This window comes from Salmo salar, chromosome 06 (assembly GCF_965601325.2).
Source record: "Salmo salar chromosome 06, fSalSal1, whole genome shotgun sequence".
Lineage (NCBI taxonomy): Eukaryota > Metazoa > Chordata > Actinopteri > Salmoniformes > Salmonidae > Salmo > Salmo salar.
Window position 1 is genome coordinate 68977547 of NC_138296.1, and position 23057 is coordinate 69000603.

Consider the following 23057-nt stretch of genomic DNA (forward strand, 5'->3'; position numbering starts at 1 on the left):
CCTACTCAACAATGACCCCACACCCAACTCAACAGTGACCCCACACCCTACTCAACAATGACCCCACACTCTACTCAACAGTGACCCCACACCCTACTCAACAATGACCCCACACTCTACTCAACAATGACCCCACACCCAACTCAACAGTGACCCCACACCCTACTCAACAATGACCCCACACTCTACTCAACAGTGACCCCACACCCTACTCAACAGTGACCCCCACACCCTCCTCAACAGTGCACCCACACCCTACTCAACAATGACCCCACACCCTACTCAACAGTGACCACACACCCTACTCAACAATGACCCCCCACACCCTACTCAACAGTGACCCCACACCCTACTCAACAGTGACCCCCACACCCTACTCAACAATGACCCCACACCCTACTCAACAATGACCCCACACCCCACTCAACAGTGCCCCCACACCCCACTCAACAATGACCCCACACCCTACTCAACAATGACCCCACACCCTACTCAACAATGACCCCACACCCTACTCAACAGTGCCCCCACACCCCACTCAACAATGACCCCACACCCTACTCAACAGTGACCCCACACCCCACTCAACAATGACCCCACACCCTACTCAACAATGACCCCACACCCTACTCAACAATGACCCCACACCCTACTCAACAATGACCCCACACCCTACTCAACAGTGCCCCCACACCCCACTCAACAATGACCCCACACCCTACTCAACAATGACCCCACACCCCACTCAACAGTGACCCCACACCCTACTCAACAGTGACCCCACACGCTACCCACACCCCACTCAACAATGACCCCACACCCTACTCAACAATGACCCCACACCCTACTCAACAATGACCCCACACCCCACTCAACAGTGCCCCCACACCCCACTCAACAATGACCCCACACCCTACTCAACAATGACCCCACACCCTACTCAACAATGACCCCACACCCTACTCAACAGTGACCCCACACCCTACTCAACAATGACCCCACACCCTACTCAACAATGACCCCACACCCAACTCAACAGTGACCCCACACCCCACTCAACAATGACCCCACACTCTACTCAACAATGACCCCACACTCTACTCAACAATGACCCCACACCCTACTCAACAGTGCCCCCACACCCAACTCAACAGTGACCCCACACCCTACTCAACAATGACCCCACACTCTACTCAACAATGACCCCACACTCTACTCAACAATGACCCCACACCCAACTCAACAGTGACCCCACACTCTACTCAACAATGACCCCACACCCAACTCAACAGTGACCCCACACCCTACTCAACAATGACCCCACACCCTGCTCAACAATGACCCCACACCCTACTCAACAATGACCTCACACCCTACTCAACAATGACCCCACACCCTACTCAACAATGACCTCACACCCTACTCAACAATGACCCCACATCCTACTCAACAATGACCCCACACCCTACTCAACAGTGACCCCCACACCCTCCTCAACAGTGCACCCACACCCTACTCAACAATGACCCCACACCCTACTCAACAGTGACCACACACCCTACTCAACAATGACCCCCCACACCCTACTCAACAGTGACCCCACACCCTACTCAACAGTGACCCCCACACCCTACTCAACAATGACCCCACACCCTACTCAACAATGACCCCACACCCCACTCAACAGTGCCCCCACACCCCACTCAACAATGACCCCACACCCTACTCAACAATGACCCCACACCCTACTCAACAATGACCCCACACCCTACTCAACAGTGCCCCCACACCCCACTCAACAATGACCCCACACCCTACTCAACAGTGACCCCACACCCCACTCAACAATGACCCCACACCCTACTCAACAATGACCCCACACCCTACTCAACAATGACCCCACACCCTACTCAACAATGACCCCACACCCTACTCAACAGTGCCCCCACACCCCACTCAACAATGACCCCACACCCTACTCAACAATGACCCCACACCCCACTCAACAGTGACCCCACACCCTACTCAACAGTGACCCCACACGCTACCCACACCCCACTCAACAATGACCCCACACCCTACTCAACAATGACCCCACACCCTACTCAACAATGACCCCACACCCCACTCAACAGTGCCCCCACACCCCACTCAACAATGACCCCACACCCTACTCAACAATGACCCCACACCCTACTCAACAATGACCCCACACCCTACTCAACAGTGACCCCACACCCTACTCAACAATGACCCCACACCCTACTCAACAATGACCCCACACCCAACTCAACAGTGACCCCACACCCCACTCAACAATGACCCCACACTCTACTCAACAATGACCCCACACTCTACTCAACAATGACCCCACACCCTACTCAACAGTGCCCCCACACCCAACTCAACAGTGACCCCACACCCTACTCAACAATGACCCCACACTCTACTCAACAATGACCCCACACTCTACTCAACAATGACCCCACACCCAACTCAACAGTGACCCCACACTCTACTCAACAATGACCCCACACCCAACTCAACAGTGACCCCACACCCTACTCAACAATGACCCCACACCCTGCTCAACAATGACCCCACACCCTACTCAACAATGACCTCACACCCTACTCAACAATGACCCCACACCCTACTCAACAATGACCTCACACCCTACTCAACAATGACCCCACATCCTACTCAACAATGACCCCACACCCTACTCAACAATGACCCCACACTCTACTCAACAATGACCCCACACCCTACTCAACAGTGACCCCACACCCTACTCAACAATGACCCCACACCCAACTCAACAGTGACCCCACACCCTACTCAACAATGACCCCACACTCTACTCAACAGTGACCCCACACCCTACTCAACAATGACCCCACACCCAACTCAACAGTGACCCCACACCCTACTCAACAATGACCCCACACCCTGCTCAACAATGACCCCACACCCTACTCAACAATGACCTCACACCCTACTCAACAATGACCCCACACCCTACTCAACAATGACCTCACACCCTACTCAACAATGACCCCACATCCTACTCAACAATGACCCCACACCCTACTCAACAATGACCCCACACCCTACTCAACAATGACCCCACACCCTACTCAACAGTGACCCCACACCCTACTCAACAATGACCCCACACCCTACTCAGCAGTGTCCCCACACCCTACTCAACAATGACCCCACACCCTACTCAACAATGACCCCACACCCTACTCAACAGTGACCCTGACTCATTGTCCAAGTGCTTGTAGAACATTCGCGTGCTCTGAATAATTCAGTGTTAGAATTTAGTGTTTAATTGAGTCTTGATCTCCCTCATGAACTGCCCTCCACAGCCTGTGTCTGTAACACACTAACCAGCCTCATGATGTGACAAATCACATTTGATTTGATCATCTCCTGATGTGAATGACTTGTACATGTCTCTATGAAGGGCCTTTCTATCAGGTACTACTGTACTGTACTCAGTAGCAGAGGTATCTGGGGCTCTATGAAGGGCCTTTCTATCAGGTAGTACTGTACTGTACTCAGTAGCAGAGGTATCTGGGGCTCTATGAAGGGCCTTTCTATCAGGTACTACTGTACTGTACTCAGTAGCAGAGGTATCTGGGGCTCTATGAAGGGCCTTTCTATCAGGTACTACTGTACTGTACTCAGTAGCAGAGGTATCTGGGGCTCTATGAAGGGCCTTTCTATCAGGTACTACTGTACTGTACTCAGTAGCAGAGGTATCTGGTGTTGATATTGACAGGTTGTTTTCTCCCAGCCTGCCCCTGGAAACCAAATGGAATCCCTTAGGTCCTATTATAGTGAGGCAGGGACAAATGACCGCTTTCTAGCAGTACGTGTGTGTGTGTGTGTGTGTGTGTGTGTGTGTGTGTGTGTGTGTGTGTGTGTGTGTGTGTGTGTGTGTGTGTGTGTGTGTGTGTGTGTGTGTGTGTGTGTGTGTGTGTGTGTCTGTGTGTGTGTGTGCGCGCCTACCTGTATGCGTGTTTGTGTGCGTGCACGTGTGTGTGCATCCGTGTGTGTTTGCGTTTTTAATGATCCAACAGTTAAGGAATGTGTGTACGGCCATTATGTGATAGACAGACGGACCTCGCTACATGATACTGTCTAAGTGTGTGTGCTGTCCAGAGAGAAGGAAATTCAACATTAGCTGTGCATCACTACGTCAATGCTTCTGTGATGGGCCTCCTCACTCTCCTGTTAGTAACAAAACAGCAACATTAGCTGTCATTTTGAGCAGTTTTCTGTGAAAAGTGGACAATCAGAAATATAGTTTGGAAATGAGAATCCAAATCAGCGGTGGAAAAAAGTCTTTGTGATTCAGACGGTGAAATTGTTCACTACAGTTTTCCTTTGGTTGCAATAATGGGAGTTGGGTGTTTTTGAACATTCAGGGCGCTATCCAAACACTGCCAGCTGTCTCTGTATTATTTTTAGACGTACCCACTGCCTCTCCGACCTGCTTTTGAGGGATTTAGGATTTAGGAAATGAGATTTTGCTCTCAGTGGGAATGTACAGAGTTTTCCGGTAATAGGAAGTAACAGAGCAAACCCTGCCGGGTGTTCCTCTGAGGACTGAGGGCATTTTCTGAACTCTGACCCCTCTTGTCCAGCTCTGACCTTCACAGACCGGGCCCTCCGCAGTGTGTGTGTGCGCTTGTGTTCATGTGTGTGAGCATGTGTGTGGAATCTTCAAAATACCCTCTCTCTCCTATCTCTCTCTCTCTCTCCCGTCTGTGGTTCAGTACAATAACAGTTTGTTTAGGGCTGTTAGGAGCATGGAAGTCACTAGTCTTTGATCTGGATATTGACTTTTGTTCCAGTGGAAAACAACTTTGTAAAGACTTTCATCAGGGGAAATTTGTTTGATGACTTTTCCCAGAGTGCCATTCTCTCAGGATGGATCTTGAACTGAAGTCAGAGCTTAGAGTTTAGAGGCGTTAAACATCTACTGCTGTAGGATCTGAGAGAGAATATGTGTGTGTGTGTGTGTGTGTGTGTGTGTGTGTGTGTGTGTGTGTGTGTGTGTGTGTGTGTGTGTGTGTGTGTGTGTGTGTGTGTGTGTGTGTGTGTGTGTGTGTGTGTGTGCGCGTGTGTGCGTGCATGCGTGTGTGTTTCATTTTATTGATGTTTTGTTATCATTTAGTTTCTGTTTTGGTAGTAGTGGCAGTGCTCTGTAGAATGAAGAGTGCTGCACTGAGGCAGGGAGCTTTCCATCTGGTGGTGCTGAAACCTTGCCTCAGCTCACTGCTACTGACTGTTACTGACTGTTACTGACTGTTACTGACTGTTACAGACTGCTACTGACTGTTACTGACTGTTACTGACTGTTACAGACTGCTACCGACTGTTATAGACTGCTACTGACTGTTACTGACTGTTACTGACTGTTACTGACTGCTACTGACTGTTACTGACTGTTACTGACTGTTACAGACTGCTACTGACTGTTACTGACTGTTACAGACTGCTACTGACTGTTATAGACTGCTACTGACTGCTACTGACTGTTACTGACTGCTACTGACTGTTACAGACTGCTACTGACTGTTACAGACTGCTACTGACTGTTACAGACTGCTACTGACTGTTACTGACTGTTACTGGCTGCTACTGACTGTTACAGACTGCTACTGACTGTTACTGACTGTTACTGGCTGCTACTGACTGTTACAGACTGCACTGACTGTTACTGGCTGCTACTGACTGTTACTGGCTGCTACTGACTGTTACAGACTGCTACTGACTGTTACTGACTGTTACTGGCTGCTACTGACTGTTACAGACTGCTACTGACTGTTACTGACTGTTACTGGCTGCTACTGACTGTTACAGACTGCTACTGACTGTTACAGACTGCTACTGACTGTTACTGGCTGCTACTGACTGTTACTGGCTGCTACTGACTGTTACTGGCTGCTACTGACTGTTACAGACTGCTACTGACTGTTACTGGCTGCTATTGACTGTTACAGACTGCTACTGGGAGTGCAGCTCTATGTGAGGTTTGGTCCCCTTTACCTTAAAGGGCAGTACAGGAATAGGATAGGGCAGTACAGGGATAGGATAGGGCAGTACAGGAATAAGATAGGGCAGTACAGGAATAGGATAGGGCAGTACAGGGATAGGATAGGGCAGTACAGGAATAAGATAGGGCAGTACAGGAATAGGATAGGGCAGTACAGGAATAGGATAGGGCAGTACAGGGATAGGATAGGACAGTACAGGAATAAGATAGGGCAGTACAGGAATATGATAGGGCAGTACAGGGATAGGATAGGGCAGTACAGGAATAAAAAAGATTGTAACATATCTTTTGCTCCAGCCCTGTGGCCATGCATTGGGAGTTGGAGAGTGGTGGCATATGGACTCTTCTGTCTCCTGCTGAGCTTCATGCTGGCAGCCATCTTGCCCATCCTCCCCTGAGCTGCCAGCAGTAAAGATTGCCGCGTGTGTGTACCTCAGATGTCCTTCAGCTCACCCTGAACACACAGCTCCACTACCAGCTGAACAAGGGAGCCACCAGAAGGAGGAGAAAGGAGAGAGGGGGAGGAAAAAAGAGAGGGAGGGAGAGAGTGAGTAGATGGAGGCTGAAAGAGATTGCATGGCAGAAAATGAGGGAGGCTGACAGAGAGAGAGAATGGATTCATGGATTTAAAAGAATGGCTTGGAGGGAGAGAGAATGTTGGAGAGAGGAAAGGACTAAATGGATTTATGAATCTATGGGTGCGTCTGTGCATTTGACTGTGCATGTGCTTCTGTGTGTCACCAAATTATAGACCATCTCAATTGTGTCCCATACACTCCCTTGTTCCTCCTCCTGTCTCCAGGACATCACTGTGTTCTTCCATCATGTTTATTGTACAGTTCCTCTGTAGCGTCAGTCTGTAATGAGAGTGACCCTACAGGTTAGTTCTTATCATTTTTTTAATATCCCAGCTGTGGATGTGCTGCAGATAGTGGGGAACACAGCCTTATGAGGTGATATTAAACCCCCATCTCAGTGGAATAAAGTCATCTCGCTAGAAATGTCTTGAATTGGGAATAGAAGAGCACTTCTTTATTAAACATGGTTTTACTCTGTCTTTTCACCTCATATTGCAATGTTAACCTTTCTGGATGTCCCTCTGGTAGAGGGAGAGTTCTCCTAACAGCTCTATCCAATCAGCATGTCCCAAACTCGGTGTCCAGCTTGCGTGATTGGAGGACACTCCTCCCTCCAGAGCTCTGGGACAGTGAGGCTCTCTGCTTGGTTAAAACATTCGGAACTGATCCAGGACAGCAGCTCACTGCTGCACTGGAGAACAGCATTCACTCTCAGTTAATATTCACTGTATCTGAGGAGTGGAGGTACACTCAATGTTACATATCCACAGATCTAGAATCAGATTATCATACCCCAATCCTAACCTTAACCAGAATTATAAGGAAATATCTGCTCCAGGACCAGTGGATAGGGGCAACTGCCTATTTCTCCTAACGTCACCATTTCTCCTGTCTTCTGTTGTCTCTCTCAGGTAGGACAGGCCATACTGAGGTGGTGCGGGTGGTCTGGGAGCCAGAGAAGACAAGCTTCTCCAAACTGCTCAAGGTGTTCTGGGAGAGCCACAACCCAACTCAAGGTAAGGTCCTGGGTAGCTCCGATGGTCGTGCATGGTGCTTAAAACACCAGGGTCGTGGGTTCAATTCCCACGGGGGTCCAGTATGAAAATGTATGTCCTCACTACTGTAAGTCGCTCTGTTATATAAATCCCACTCCCTCCATCCACACACAGACATACTGTTATATATAACTACAGCGTTTCCAAAGCCAATTCTTGCATAGCTTGATCCCACTCTCAACTGCTTCCTCTCTGCCTTGAGCTATCTGTAACAGGAATATGAGTCTGCCATGTTGAGTGGTCGCAATCAGGGCTCTGTGAAATAAGGGAGGGAGTGATTTAGCTCAAGAATAGTGCTGTTGCACATAGCATGCAGGGTTAAGGATGGTATTTTAGATTTGATGGTTATAAACTCAGCAAAAAAAGAAATGTCCCTTTTTCAGGACCCTGTCTTTCAAAGAAAACCCCAAATAGCTTCACAGATCTTCATTGTAAAGGGTTTAAACACTGTTTCCCATGCTTGTTCAATGAACCATAAACAATTAATGAACATGCACCTGTGGAACGGTCGTTAAGACACTAACAGCTTACAGACGGTAGGCAATTAAGGTCACAGTTATGAAAACTTAGGACACTAAAGAGGCCTTTCTACTGACTCTGAAAAACACCAAAAGAAAGATGCCTAAGGTCCCTGCTCATCTGCATGAACGTGCCTTAGGCATGCTGCAAGGAGGCATGAGGACTGCAGATGTGGCCAGGGCAATAAATTGCAATGTCCGTACTGTGAGACTCCTAAGACAGCGCTACAGGGAGACTGGACGGACAGCTGATCGTCCTCGCAGTGGCAGACCACGTGTAACAACACCTGCACAGGATAGGTACATCTGAACATCACACCTGCGGGACAAGTACAGGATGGCAACAACAACTGCCTGAGTTACACCAGGAACACACAATCCCTCCATCAGTGCTCAGACTGTCCGCAATAGGCTGAGAGAGGCTGGACTGGGGGCTTGTAGGCCTGTTGTAAGGCAGGTCCTCAGCAGTCATCACCGGCAACAACGTCGCCTATGGGCACAAACCCACCGTCGCTGGACCAGACAGGACTGACAAAAAGTGCTCTTCACTCAAAAAGTGCTCTTCGCTGACGAGTCGCGGTTTTGTCTCACCAGGGGTGATGTTTGGATTCGCGTTTATCGTTGAAGGAATGAGCGTTACACTGAGGCCTGTACTCTGGAGCGGGATCAATTTGGAGGTGGAGGGTCCGTCATGGTCTGGGGCGGTGTGTCACAGCATCATCGGACTGAGCTTGTTGTCATTGCAGGCAATCTCAACGTTGTGCGTTACAGGGAAGACATCCTCCTCACTCATGTGGTACCCTTCCTGCAGGCTCATCCTGACATGACCCTCCAAGCATGACAATGCCACCAGCCATACTGCTCATTCTGTGCGTGATTTCCTGCAAGACAGGAATGTCAGTGTTCTGCCATGGCCAGCGAAGAGCCCGGATCTCAATCCCATTGAGCATGTCTGGGACCTGTTGGATCGGAGGGTGAGGGCTAGGGCCATTCCCCCAGACATGTCCGGGAACTTGCAGGTGCCTTGGTGGAAGAGTGGGGTAACATCACACAGCAAGAACTGGCAAATCTGGTGCAGTCCATGAGGAGGAGATGCACTGCAGTACTTAATGCAGCTGGTGGCCACACCAGATACTGACTGTTACTTTTGATTTTGACCCCCCTCTTGTTCAGGGACACATTATTCCATTTATGTTAGTCACATGTCTGTGGAACTTGTTCAGTTTATTTCTCAGTTGTTGAATCTTGTTATGTTCATACAAATATTTACACATGTAAAGTTTGCTGAAAATAAACGCAGTTGACAGTGAGAGGACGTTTCTTTTTTTGCTGAGTTTATATGCATCCATAATGTATTACCTACACTATATACAGTATACAAAAGTATGTGGACGCCCCTTCAAATTAGGTTATTCGGCTAGTTCAGCCACACCCGTTGCTGACAGGTGTATAAAATCGAGCACACGGCCATGCAATCTCCATAGTCAAACATTGGCAGTACAATGGCCTTACTGAAGAGCTCAGTGACTTTCAACATGGCACCGTCATAGGACGCCACAAATTCAGTTTGTCAAACTTCTGCCCTGCTAGTGCTTCCCCGGTGACCTGTAAGTGATGTTATTGTGAAGTGGAAACGTCTAGGAGCAACAACGACTCAGCCGTGATGTGGTAGGCCACACAAGTTCACAGAACGGGACCACTGAGCACTGAAGCGCCTAACAATTGCCTCTCCTCGGGTTGCAACCCTCACTACCGAGTTTCAAACTGCCTCTGGAAACAACGTCAGCACAAGAACTGTTCGTCAGGAGCTTCATGAAATGGGTTCCATGGCCGAGCAGCCGCACACAAGCCTAAGTTCACCATGCTCAATGCCAAGCGTCGGTTGGAGTGGTGTAAACATAGCCGCCATTGAATTCTGGAGCAGTGGAAATGTGTTCTCTGGAGTGATGAATCACACTTCACCATCTGGCAGTCCGACGGACAAATCTGAGTTTGGCGGATACCAGTAGAACGTTACCTGCCCGAATGCATAGTGCCAACTGTAAAGTTTGGTGGAGGAGGAATAATGGTCTGGGCCTGTTTTTCATGGTTCCCAAAAGAGTGGAGACTGTTACAGCAGCAAAGGCCTGACCAACTCCATATTAATGGCCATGATTTTGGAATGAGGTCATCGACAAGCAGGTGTCCACATACCTTTGGACATGTAGTGTATGTACCTGTAGTATGGATGCAATATGGGTATACTATTCAGAAAGGTCAAGATAGAGACTAAGGTCAAGTATTCTCTGAAGTGCTGCTCACATGCCCAGTGATGCTAGATAAGGTTAACCTACTGATTCCATGAGGCTCCTCTCAACAGAATGACTAAATGGTTTGTCTTCATCCCCCAAGACATTTTCACTGTGTCCATTAACACCTAGCCAACGATTGCGTGTTTGAATGGGAGCTTTTTGTCAGGGAACAAAATCAGTGTGATTCACTGTCTGTCTGCACGGCTCACACTCTGCTACGCTTCCAGCAACATAATAATTACACAGAGGCAGGCAGGCAGGCAGGCAGGCAGGCAGGCAGGCAGGCAGGCAGGCAGGCAGGCAGGCAGGCAGGCAGGCAGGCAGGCAGTAGCTGTATCATGCTCTACATCTGCATCAAGGTGAACTGTGCTTTGATTGAAATGACACCGCAGTTGGTCTGGTCCCCAGGTTGTTTTCCCCAGACAGACAAACAGGATTGATTGTGAGTTTGTTTCGTAAGACTGTCAGAGCACACAAAGTAAACAGTATGCTGGTATGTTGGTGGATGGACAGAATAGTTTAGACGTTTAGAAGAAATTATATGGAAGTAAACTTTTGTCAACTTAGAGTACTTTGTAACCCTGTGTTTCTGTCTGTGTGTGTGGTGTGTGTGTGTGTGTGTGTGTGTGTGTGTGTGTGTGTGTGTGTGTGTGTGTGTGTGTGTGTGTGTGTGTGTGTGTGTGTGTGTGTGTGTGTGTGTGTGTGTGTGTGTGTGTGTGTGTGTGTGTGTGTGTGTGTGTGTGTGTGTGTGTGTGTGTGTGTCTCTTTGTCTGTCGGATTTGTCCTTCTTTTATGTCTTACTCTATATTGAGTGAAATATATTGTCTTTAGTCCAGTAAGTTACCCAGCATTGTGTTCTCTTTCATTGTCAGGAATGCGTCAGGGCAACGACGTAGGAACGACCTATCGATCAGCCATCTACACATACACACAGGAGCAGCTCGAACAGGCTCTGGCCTCCAAAGATGACTATCAGAAGGTAACGTTTCTGTGTGTGGGAGTCACATCAACTCAATAATCAGTTCTCTAGAGATGTTCTAGAAACAAAAGCTTGGTGTGGAAGAAAATCTATTCCCCCCCCCCCCCCCCCCCCCCCAAATAAATCACATTCAGTACCCACACCAGAGCACATTGTACCAGCCAACAAGGTTTTTAGGCTGCATCAGTCACCAGTCACATTAAAAGCTTGCTGCAACACACCCGTCTCTCCAGAGAGAATCAGTCAAGGTTCAAAGCCCATCACCTTACAGAGAACATGCATGGAGCCGGGCAGCCTACATATGCATATGTTTAATTGAGAGGGATGGCATGCTGCAGCTGATTCCCCCAGTGAGAGGAGAGAACAGTCGCGGAGGTACAGCAGAATCTCTTTCAGGAAAGCTATGTGGAGCAGCTTTGCCGCGCTAAGACCCCACCCTCTCCAGCACTGCTGCATGCATGACTTCCAGAACAATGGAGAGACTGAGAGAGGGAGAATACATCCAAGCTTACAGTGGAAATACATTGATTTCTTTCTGCTGTTACTCTCTCTTCTCTCTCTCTTTCTATCTTCTCTCTACAACCTTACTTCTCTCTCTCTCTTTCTATCTTCTCTCTACATCCTTACTGCTCTTCTCTCTCTCTTTCTATCTTCTCTCTACAACCTTACTGCTCTTCTCTCTCTCTTTCTATCTTCTCTCTACATCCTTACTGCTCTTCTCTCTCTCTTTCTATCTTCTCTCTACATCCTTACTGCTCTTCTCTCTCTCTTTCTATCTTCTCTCTACATCCTTACTGCTCTTCTCTCTCTCTTTCTATCTTCTCTCTACAACCTTACTGCTCTTCTCTCTCTCTTTCTATCTTCTCTCTACAACCTTACTTCTCTTCTCTCTCTCTTTCTATCTTCTCTCTACATCTTTACTGCTCTTCTCTCTCTCTTTCTATCTTCTCTCTACATCCTTACTGCTCTTCTCTCTCTCTTTCTATCTTATCTCTACATCCTTACTGCTCTTCTCTCTCTCTTTCTATCTTCTCTCTACAACTTTACTGCTCTTCTCTCTCTCTTTCTATCTTCTCTCTACAACCTTACTGCTCTTCTCTCTCTCTTTCTATCTTCTCTCTACAACCTTACTGCTCTTCTCTCTCTCTTTCTATCTTCTCTCTACATCTTTACTGCTCTTCTCTCTCTCTTTCTATCTTCTCTCTACAACCTTACTGCTCTTCTCTCTCTCTTTCTATCTTCTCTCTACAACCTTACTGCTCTTCTCTCTCTCTTTCTATCTTCTCTCTACATCCTTACTGCTCTTCTCTCTCTCTTTCTATCTTCTCTCTACATCCTTACTGCTCTTCTCTCTCTCTTTCTATCTTCTCTCTACAACCTTACTGCTCTTCTCTCTCTCTTTCTATCTTCTCTCTACATCCTTACTGCTCTTCTCTCTCTCTTTCTATCTTCTCTCTACAACCTTACTGCTCTTCTCTCTCTCTTTCTATCTTCTCTCTACATCCTTACTGCTCTTCTCTCTCTCTTTCTATCTTCTCTCTACATCCTTACTGCTCTTCTCTCTCTCTCTTTCTATCTTCTCTCTACATCCTTACTGCTCTTCTCTCTCTCTTTCTATCTTCTCTCTACAACCTTACTGCTCTTCTCTCTCTCTCTTTCTATCTTCTCTCTACAACCTTACTGCTCTTCTCTCTCTCTTTCTATCTTCTCTCTACATCCTTACTGCTCTTCTCTCTCTCTTTCTATCTTCTCTCTACAACCTTACTGCTCTTCTCTCTCTCTTTCTATCTTCTCTCTACATCCTTACTGCTCTTCTCTCTCTCTTTCTATCTTCTCTCTACAACCTTACTGCTCTTCTCTCTCTCTTTCTATCTTCTCTCTACAACCTTACTTCTCTTCTCTCTCTCTTTCTATTTTCTCTCTACATCCTTACTGCTCTTCTCTCTCTCTCTTTCTATCTTCTCTCTACAACCTTACTGCTCTTCTCTCTCTCTTTCTATCTTCTCTCTACAACCTTACTGCTCTTCTCTCTCTCTTTCTATCTTCTCTCTACATCCTTACTGCTCTTCTCTCTCTCTCTTTCTATCTTCTCTCTACAACCTTACTGCTCTTCTCTCGTCTTGATTAATTCTGTATCCTCTATCCTTTCTCTCGCCTGCTTTCCGCCCTCGCCTCGCTCTCCATTTCGCTGGCCCTTCTTCTCTGTCCTTTGTTCCTTATGGGAGCGGAGGGATTCTATGTAAGCCATATGATGTTGGTCTGTGAGATGGATAAAGACGTGTCCTTGTCTCTATTGACAGTTGAATCTCACTGGAGATTGTTGATGAGATGACCTTGAATGTCTGGATACCTTCATGGTTCTATTGTTGAGCTGCTGGATTCAGATGAAGGGCTGCTGTACTGTCTTTGTGCAAAGATGAGAGGAAGACTCGTCGAGTTCGTCTGAATGAGCAATACTCCACCTCTTCATCGGCAGAACAGAGCAGAGCAGACAGTTTTTATTTTTTTTAACCGTCAAATAATAATTCTGCAGGAGGGGTGAAGTCAGGCGCAGGAGACTCAGGTACGTGAAACACGTAAATGTTTTAATGAAGGAAAAAAACAAGTCCAAAATATAAAGCCGACCAGGCCAGGGAAAAATATTCCAACAAAAGGAAGACTAAACAAAGTCTTCAGAATATCACGGGACGCAGCCCAGCAACCCTAATGCCAAAACGCTAAAATATAAATGGACAGAAAATAAATTCCCCTAACCTACAAGAACAGACACAAAACAATCCCGCACAACCCCAAACAAGAAACTGACAAACTAATTACCCTCCCACTAATTACAAACAAGAAACAGGTGCGCACAAAACAGACAAACACATGAAACATGGATCGGTGGCAGCTAGTAGGCCGGCGACGATACCACCGAGCGCCGCCCGACCGGGGAGTGGCGCCACCTTCTGTGGACGTTGTGACATTAACCCCTTTCTCCCCAATTGGTAGTTACAGTCTTGTCTCATCGCTGAATCTCCCGTACGGACTCGGGAGAGGCGAAGGTCGAGAGCCGTGCGTCCCCCGAAACACAACCCAACCAAGTGACACAATGCCCACTTAACCCGGAAGCCAGCCACACCAATGTGTCAGAGGAAACACCATACACCTGGCGACTGTGTCAGCGTGCAATGCACCCGGCCCACCACAGGAGTCGCTAGTGCGCGATGGGACAAGGACATCCCTGCCGGCCAAGCCCTCCCATAACCCGAACAACGCTGGGCCAATTGTGCGCTGTCCCATGGGTCTCCCGGTCGCGGCCGGCTGCGACAGAGCCTGGACTCGAACCCAGAATCTCTAGTGGCACAGGTAGCACTGCGATGCAGTGCCTTAGACCACTGCGCCACTCGGGAGGCACAGAGCAGACACAGTTGAGTTGAGACATGGACGTGACTGAAATAAGCTTGGAGCTATACACTACATCTGGTTTCTGGTTAGTTATGAAAGGTATGAACGTTAAGTAGTTACATTTTCAACGCTTTATATGTTTCTTCAATAGAAACAAGCGTATGTTTAGTTGCTGCCAGCACACACATTTTCTCTCAGTTTGTCTACCCCATCACTCCATTCCCTCCTTTTCTACAGTACCTGACCCCCATTGGGCTATTCATCAGGCTAACAGAGCCCCATGCTGCTTCCCAGGGTGTAGAGGTGGCTAGGTGTCGTCAGACCGGGGTTGAGTTGTCTGGGCAAGCCGGTGCAATAGGGAGCACACTCCCAGAGAAAAGGAGGATGTGGAAGAGGTGGAGGAGGAGGTGGAGGAGGAGGAGGAGGTGCAGCATATGGGTTGGATTTGTTCCTTCACGGAGTGCTGCCTCCAGCTGATGAAGCTCCTGGGAGGGAGGCTGAGAGCCTGCAGACTGCAGCCCCTCCTCTCCTAATGGCTGCCTAATAACACAGCCGACCAGAGGACACCCTCTCCTCCCTCTCTCCCCCTTCCCCCATGTCCCTCCATCCCATCGCCCCTTCCTCTACCCCTCCCATAGAGCCCAGTCTCTCACCCAAATGAACCCCATTTACACATGCAGCCAGGTGCCACAGCCCAGCAGCCACTGCAGGAGAGACCTTCTATTGGCTACTGTCAGTGTCTCTTTTACCACACAACTGCTACCACTACCTGGTGTATTATACTATTGTTACTATTAATAGTAAGTTGAGACCCCGACTGAGTTCCTAAAAAAATACTATCTATCTATCTATCTATCTATCTATCTATCTATCTATCTATCTATCTATCTATCTATCTATCTATCTATCTATCTATCTATCTATCTATCTATCTATCTATCTATCTATCTATCTATCTATCTATCTGTCTATCTGTCTGTCTGTCAGTCTGTCAGTCTGTCTGTCTGTCTGTCTGTCTGTCCTGGAGGACAGGAAGATTTGGAGGTGTTCCAGACATATAAAAAGGGAAATCATCATTTCATTTCCCCCTTTAACAGAACATTATCACCTGCTACATGTTATATTACATTGTTAGCTTCTCTGCTGTTTGCTGAAAACAGTGGCGGTGTTTTGAAACACACATTTACTGGGTTCGTGTGTTTTCTCCAACTGTGAAGTTTGACATTTGCGTCGATTGGTTGTGGAGTGGGGTCTAATTTATTCTCCGGTTCATGTCTCATCTACCATGACAATCATATCATCTGTGAGCGGAGCTCGTCTCGTTGTGTCTCGTCTCGGCTGAAAGGAGGCCATTTGCCACTAATGTCCCCCAGTCACGTGTCTGAGACAATGCCACCTGTTTATTTTACTCTAGCGTTTGCTATTGTTGGCTGTGTTTCTGGGCACAAAGCGACAGCCTCCACTTACACAATGACTACTCTGACAAAGTGTGCTGCATACACACACGCTCACATACACACACACACAGACTAGACTGACAGACAATACAAACACGCTCACACACTCCCTCTGCTGGCCTTGCTGCCTCTTTGTTCTCCTCCCATCCTCTCTTCCTCCTCCATTGTCTGCTCTCTCTTTCTTTCTCCCTCCTCCTCCCTCCTCCTCCCCCTGCTGAGACTTCTGCAAACCCAGCAGCAGGGCCCTGTTGCCATGGAAACAGAGGAGGGTCCCCCACCCCCCCCACCCCTCCTAGCCCAGTCCCATCCCTCAAGCCCTCTGATTGGCCCAGCCAGACCAAATTAAGCGGGGTTTGGCTGGGGTCGTAGGTCATCTGTAGAGAGGCGCCTCGGCTGTATTTTAATCAGCTGTTGACCCCCGACGTAATGAAATGGATGTCAGGGAAGGGGTTAATAAAGCTCGCTCTGACTGGCGGCTGGGTCCTTAATGGGGGGAGTCAGGGGAGGGATAGAGAGAGATAGAGAGAGAGGGGAAAGGAAGGGGGTAATGGCGGGAGGGGGGGAGGAGAGGGTTAAAGTGGAAGGGGGTTAAGGGGCACAGTGGTTGGACGTGCGCGAGGCCAATGGAAAGCGAAAGGGCAATATGGCGGGGGTTGGTTGCTCTTTGTTTCCTGGGGTACAGGGAGGTGGAGGGAGACGGGGAGGGTGTGGTGCTGGTGGTTCTTCCCCCCCCCCTCGCTCCACTTTGGGGGGTTTAGGGTTATTAATATTTATTGCGTCGGAGCGTTGCCGTCTGAGGTGCCGCATCATCCCACGCAGCGGGAGGGCCGGGCTGCACGGAGAGGAGGGGGTACGGAGAGGAGGGGGGAGGAGGAGAGGAGGAAGGCCGGGCTGCACGGAGAGGAGGAGGGCCGGGCTGCACGGAGAGGAGGGGGGACGGAGAGGAGGAGGGAGGGAGGGGGGAGGAGAGGAGGAGGGAGGGGGGAGGAGGAGAGGAGGAGGGAGGGGGGGGGGAGAGGAGAGGAGGAGGGCCGGGCTGCACGGAGAGGAGGGGGGGCGGAGAGGAGGAGGGAGGGGGGAGGAGGAAGGAGGAGGGAGGGGGGACGGAGAGGAGGAGGGAGGGGGGACGGAGAGGAGGAGGGAGGGGGGACGGAGAGGAGGAGGGAGGGGGGAGGAGGAGAGGGGGATCCAGAGTGAGAGAGGGAGGAGTTTGCACATGGACACTAGAGCACTTCATTCAGTGGGGTCTCCCTCTCCACTGACCTTCCCCTGCGAGGACCAGTCACTGAAGGACCACGAGGAAGTAGCCCAACAGAACTGTCGTTGCCGTCTCAGTTTGTTTCAGTAAATGATGGTGTAGGAAGTCAAAAGACAAGCTGGACAAAGTTCTAGGCAAGGGGTTGTGGGGTTACTATCTGTTTGGAATCAGTTGGCCTGGCCTGTAGCCATATGCTGAGCTACTGTAACAATGTCCTGTGTATGGACTCCATGATTTGAGCAACAGTACTGTATTGCTACACATTTTTTATAAAAAAATGGTCTGCGAGGGAAAGTGAACATTTCAGATGTAATATGCATGTTTTTGATCTCCAGGGGGAAGTGTGTCCCATTCACCATTCACAGCATGGCACCTGACTGACACACAGACAGCAGATCCTCTCCCTCCGTCTCCCTTCTCCTCATCTCAGACAAATGTAAACTTGACTTCATCCTCCTCTGAAGAGTCAAGATAGAAACTAGTATGAAATATTCCCATCTATTAGTGTGTCAATTACAGGCCAACAATAGACAGCTTTCTACCTCAGAGGCTGTAAACCATGTGTTCTGCTGCTTACCTCTCTTCACTGCTGAGACGACCGACCAGCCAGGAGGCAAACGCCGGAGATTGACGCTCCACCAATTAAGCCCACTGTCAGTGTGGGTGAGAAATCAGCCTGTCTGTAATTAGCTAGCTAGCTTCCCCCGGTCTGCCTGCCTACTGAGATCTGTTCTCATGAGCTGGTGTATAGCAGTAGGCAGGCAGACCAGGGGAAGCTAGCTAGCTAATTACAGACAGGCTGATTTCTCACCCACACTGACAGTCGGATGAATTGGTGGTGGAGAGTCAATCTCCGGCGTTTGCCTCCTGGTCTTCTCCTTCTCCATCAAATTGTTAGGATGACTCTACTCTCGCATCATCAGTGCTGTTGTCTACAGGTGACCAGTGCGGGGCAAGCATGCTATTTACCAGGACCCTCCATGTTATCATTATCCGTATTATCAATTTCCAGTGTCTCTTGTGTTAGGCTATGAGATTGTTATGGCTAGATATTGATGTGGACATAGTGATATAGATATGCTGTTTAGTAGCTGATATGGCATAGGAGCAACTGTGTCCGTGCGTGTGTTTGCTGTGCACAATAAGCCTTTCAACAGGGTTACTATTGAGGTTAGTGCAGATACACTGACAGACTAGTGTCAAGGTGATATGACAGGCCTGACAGCAGACCTGATTCAGGGAGAAACCGTGGCAGACAGCAGTGTCCTCGACTTAAGGTGACAGCATGGTGCCACCGCAGTTTTAATGGCGAGGGACAGACAGTGTCATTGTGTCACTGTGTCATACACAGAGCCATCAGGTCATGGTGGGGTTGATTTGATGCTTTCTGTGGACAGCAGTCAAGATGTAAGGCCCTACTGAACCACACTAAGGACAGGACGAGAGAGAGAGAGGAGGCAGTTAGTGGACTGTTAGAGAGAGAGGAGACAGTTAGTGGACTGTTAGAGAGAGAGAGGAGACAGTTAGTGGACTGTTAGAGAGAGAGGAGACAGTTAGTGGACTGTTAGAGAGAGAGGAGGCAGTTTGTGGACTGTTAGAGAGAGAGGAGACAGTTAGTGGACTGTTAGAGAGAGAGGAGACAGTTAGTGGACTGTTAGAGAGAGAGGAGAGAGTTAGTGGACTGTTAGAGAGAGAGGAGACAGTTAGTGGACTGTTAGAGAGAGAGAGGAGACAGTTAGTGGACTGTTAGAGAGAGAGGAGGCAGTTAGTGGACTGTTAGAGAGAGAGAGGAGACAGTTAGTGGACTGTTAGAGAGAGAGGAGACAGTTAGTGGGCTGTTAGAGAGAGAGGAGACAGTTAGTGGACTGTTAGAGAGAGAGGAGACAGTTAGTGGACTGTTAGAGAGAGAGGAGACAGTTAGTGGACTGTTAGAGAGAGAGGAGACAGTTAGTGGACTGTTAGAGAGAGAGGAGCCAGTTAGTGGACTGTTAGAGAGAGAGAGGAGACAGTTAGTGGACTGTTAGAGAGAGAGGAGGCAGTTAGTGGACTGTTAGAGAGAGAGAGGAGACAGTTAGTGGACTGTTAGAGAGAGAGGAGACAGTTAGTGGGCTGTTAGAGAGAGAGGAGACAGTTAGTGGACTGTTAGAGAGAGAGGAGACAGTTAGTGGACTGTTAGAGAGAGAGGAGACAGTTAGTGGACTGTTAGAGAGAGAGGAGACAGTTAGTGGACTGTTAGAGAGAGAGGAGCCAGTTAGTGGACTGTTAGAGAGAGAGGAGACAGTTAGTGGACTGTTAGAGAGAGAGGAGGCAGTTAGTGGACTGTTAGAGAGAGAGAGGAGACAGTTAGTGGACTGTTAGAGAGAGAGGAGACAGTTAGTGGGCTGTTAGAGAGAGAGGTGACAGTTAGTGGACTGTTAGAGAGAGAGGAGACAGTTAGTGGGCTGTTAGAGAGAGAGGAGACAGTTAGTGGACTGTTAGAGAGAGAGGAGACAGTTAGTGGACTGTTAGAGAGAGAGGAGACAGTTAGTGGACTGCTAGAGAGAGAGGTGACAGTTAGTGGACTGTTAGAGAGAGAGAGGAGACAGTTAGTGGACTGTTCGAGAGAGAGGAGACAGTTAGTGGGCTGTTAGAGAGCGAGAGGAGACAGTTAGTGGACTGTTAGAGAGAGAGGAGACAGTGGGCTGTTAGAGAGCGAGAGGAGACAGTTAGTGGACTGTTAGAGAGAGAGGAGACAGTTAGTGGACTGCTAGAGAGAGAGGTGACAGTTAGTGGACTGTTAGAGAGAGAGGAGACAGTTAGTGGACTGCTAGAGAGAGAGGTGACAGTTAGTGGACTGTAAGAGAGAAAGGAGACAGTTAGTGGACTGTTAGAGAGAGAGGAGACAGTGGACTGTTAGAGAGAGAGGTAACAGTTAGTGGACTGTTAGAGAGAGAGGTGACAGTTAGTGGGCTGTTAGAGAGAGAGGAGCCAGTTAGTGGACTGTTAGAGAGAGAGGAGACAGTTAGTGGACTGTTAGAGAGAGAGAGGAGACAGTTAGTGGACTGTTAGAGAGAGAGGAGACAGTTAGTGGACTGTTAGAGAGAGAGGAGACAGTTAGTGGACTATTAGAGAGAGAGAGGTGACAGTTAGTGGACTGTTAGAGAGAGAGAGGAGACAGTTAGTGGACTATTAGAGAGAGAGAGAGGTGACAGTTAGTGGACTGTTAGAGAGAGGGGAGACAGTTAGTGGACTATTAGAGAGAGAGAGAGGTGACAGTTAGTGGACTGTTAGAGAGAGAGGAGACAGTTAGTGAACTGTTAGAGAGAGAGGAGACAGTTAGTGGACTGTTAGAGAGAGAGGAGACAGTTAGTGGACTGTTAGAGAGAGAGGAGACAGTTAGTGGACTGTTAGAGAGAGAGGAGACAGTTAGTGGACTGTTAGAGAGAGAGGTGACAGTTAGTGGACTGTTAGAGAGAGAAGAGACAGTTAGTGGACTGTTAGAGAGAGAGGAGACAGTTAGTGGACTGTTAGAGAGAGAGGAGACAGTTAGTGGACTATTAGAGAGAGAGAGGTGACAGTTAGTGGACTGTTAGAGAGAGAGGAGACAGTTAGTGGACTGTTAGAGGGAGAAGAGACAGTTAGTGGACTGTTAGAGAGAGAGGAAACAGTTAGTGGACTGTTAGAGAGAGAGGAGACAGTTAGTGGACTGTTAGAGAGAGAGGAGACAGTTAGTGGACTGTTAGAGAGAGAGGAGCAGTTAGTGGACTGCTAGAGAGAGAGGTGACAGTTAGTGGACTGTTAGAGAGAGAGGAGACAGTTAGTGGACTGCTAGAGAGAGAGGTGACAGTTAGTGGACTGTTAGAGAGAGAGGAGACAGTTAGTGGACTGTTATAGAGAGAGGAGACAGTGGACTGTTAGAGAGAGAGGTGACAGTTAGTGGACTGTTAGAGAGAGAGGTGACAGTTAGTGGGCTGTTAGAGAGAGAGGAGACAGTTAGTGGACTGTTAGAGAGAGAGGAGACAGTTAGTGGACTGTTAGAGAGAGAGAGGAGACAGTTAGTGGACTGTTAGAGAGAGAGGAGACAGTTAGTGGACTGTTAGAGAGAGAGGAGACAGTTAGTGGACTATTAGAGAGAGAGAGGTGACAGTTAGTGGACTGTTAGAGAGAGGGGAGACAGTTAGTGGACTATTAGAGAGAGAGAGGTGACAGTTAGTGGACTGTTAGAGAGAGAGAGGAGACAGTTAGTGGACTATTAGAGAGAGAGAGAGGTGACAGTTAGTGGACTGTTAGAGAGAGGGGAGACAGTTAGTGGACTATTAGAGAGAGAGAGAGGTGACAGTTAGTGGACTGTTAGAGAGAGGGGAGACAGTTAGTGGACTGTTAGAGAGAGGGGAGACAGTTAGTGGACTGTTAGAGAGAGAAGAGACAGTTAGTGGACTGTTAGAGAGAGAGGAGACAGTTAGTGGACTGTTAGAGAGAGAGGAGACAGTTAGTGGACTATTAGAGAGAGAGAGGTGACAGTTAGTGGACTGTTAGAGAGAGAGGAGACAGTTAGTGGACTGTTAGAGGGAGAAGAGACAGTTAGTGGACTGTTAGAGAGAGAGGAGACAGTTAGTGGACTGTTAGAGGGAGAAGAGACAGTTAGTGGACTGTTAGAGAGAGAGGAGACAGTTAGTGGACTGTTAGAGAGAGAGGAAACAGTTAGTGGACTGTTAGAGAGAGAGGAGGCAGTTAGTGGACTGTTAGAGAGAGAGGAGACAGTTAGTGGACTGTTAGAGAGAGAGGAGACAGTTAGTGGACTGTTAGAGAGAGAGGAGACAGTTAGTGAACTATTAGAGAGAGAGGAGACAGTTAGTGAACTGTTAGAGAGAGAGGAGACAGTTAGTGGACTGTTAGAGAGAGAGGAGACAGTTAGTGGACTGTTAGAGAGAGAGGAGACAGTTAGTGGACTGTTAGAGAGAGAGGAGACAGTTAGTGAACTATTAGAGAGAGAGGAGACAGTTAGTGAACTGTTAGAGAGAGAGGAGACAGTTAGTGGACTGTTAAAGAGAGAGGAGACAGTTAGTGGACTGTTAGAGAGAGAGGTGACAGTTAGTGGACTGTTAGAGAGAGAGGAGACAGTTAGTGGACTGTTATAGAGAGAGGAGACAGTGGACTGTTAGAGAGAGAGGTGACAGTTAGTGGACTGTTAGAGAGAGAGGTGACAGTTAGTGGACTGTTAGAGAGAGAGGAGACAGTTAGTGGGCTGTTAGAGAGAGAGGAGACAGTTAGTGGACTGTTAGAGAGAGAGGAGACAGTTAGTGGACTGTTAGAGAGAGAGGAGACAGTTAGTGGACTGTTAGAGAGAGAGGAGACAGTTAGTGGACTGTTAGAGAGAGAGGAGACAGTTGGTGGACTATTAGAGAGAGAGAGGTGACAGTTAGTGGACTGTTAGAGAGAGGGGAGACAGTTAGTGGACTATTAGAGAGAGAGAGGTGAC

At 48.4% G+C, this 23057-nt stretch overlaps 1 protein-coding gene across 2 annotated transcripts in view; it reads left to right on the forward strand.

The window, feature by feature from the left end:
* The window catches only part of msraa (methionine sulfoxide reductase Aa), a 91989-nt gene that overhangs the window by 49266 nt on the left and 19666 nt on the right, over nucleotides 1–23057 (forward strand). For both annotated transcript variants that reach the window (NM_001140894.1, XM_045719462.2), the window contains exons 4-5: nucleotides 7566–7670; nucleotides 11391–11497. In NM_001140894.1, the coding sequence (NP_001134366.1) occupies nucleotides 7566–7670; nucleotides 11391–11497 (212 nt within the window). The remainder of the gene's footprint in view (nucleotides 1–7565; nucleotides 7671–11390; nucleotides 11498–23057) is intronic.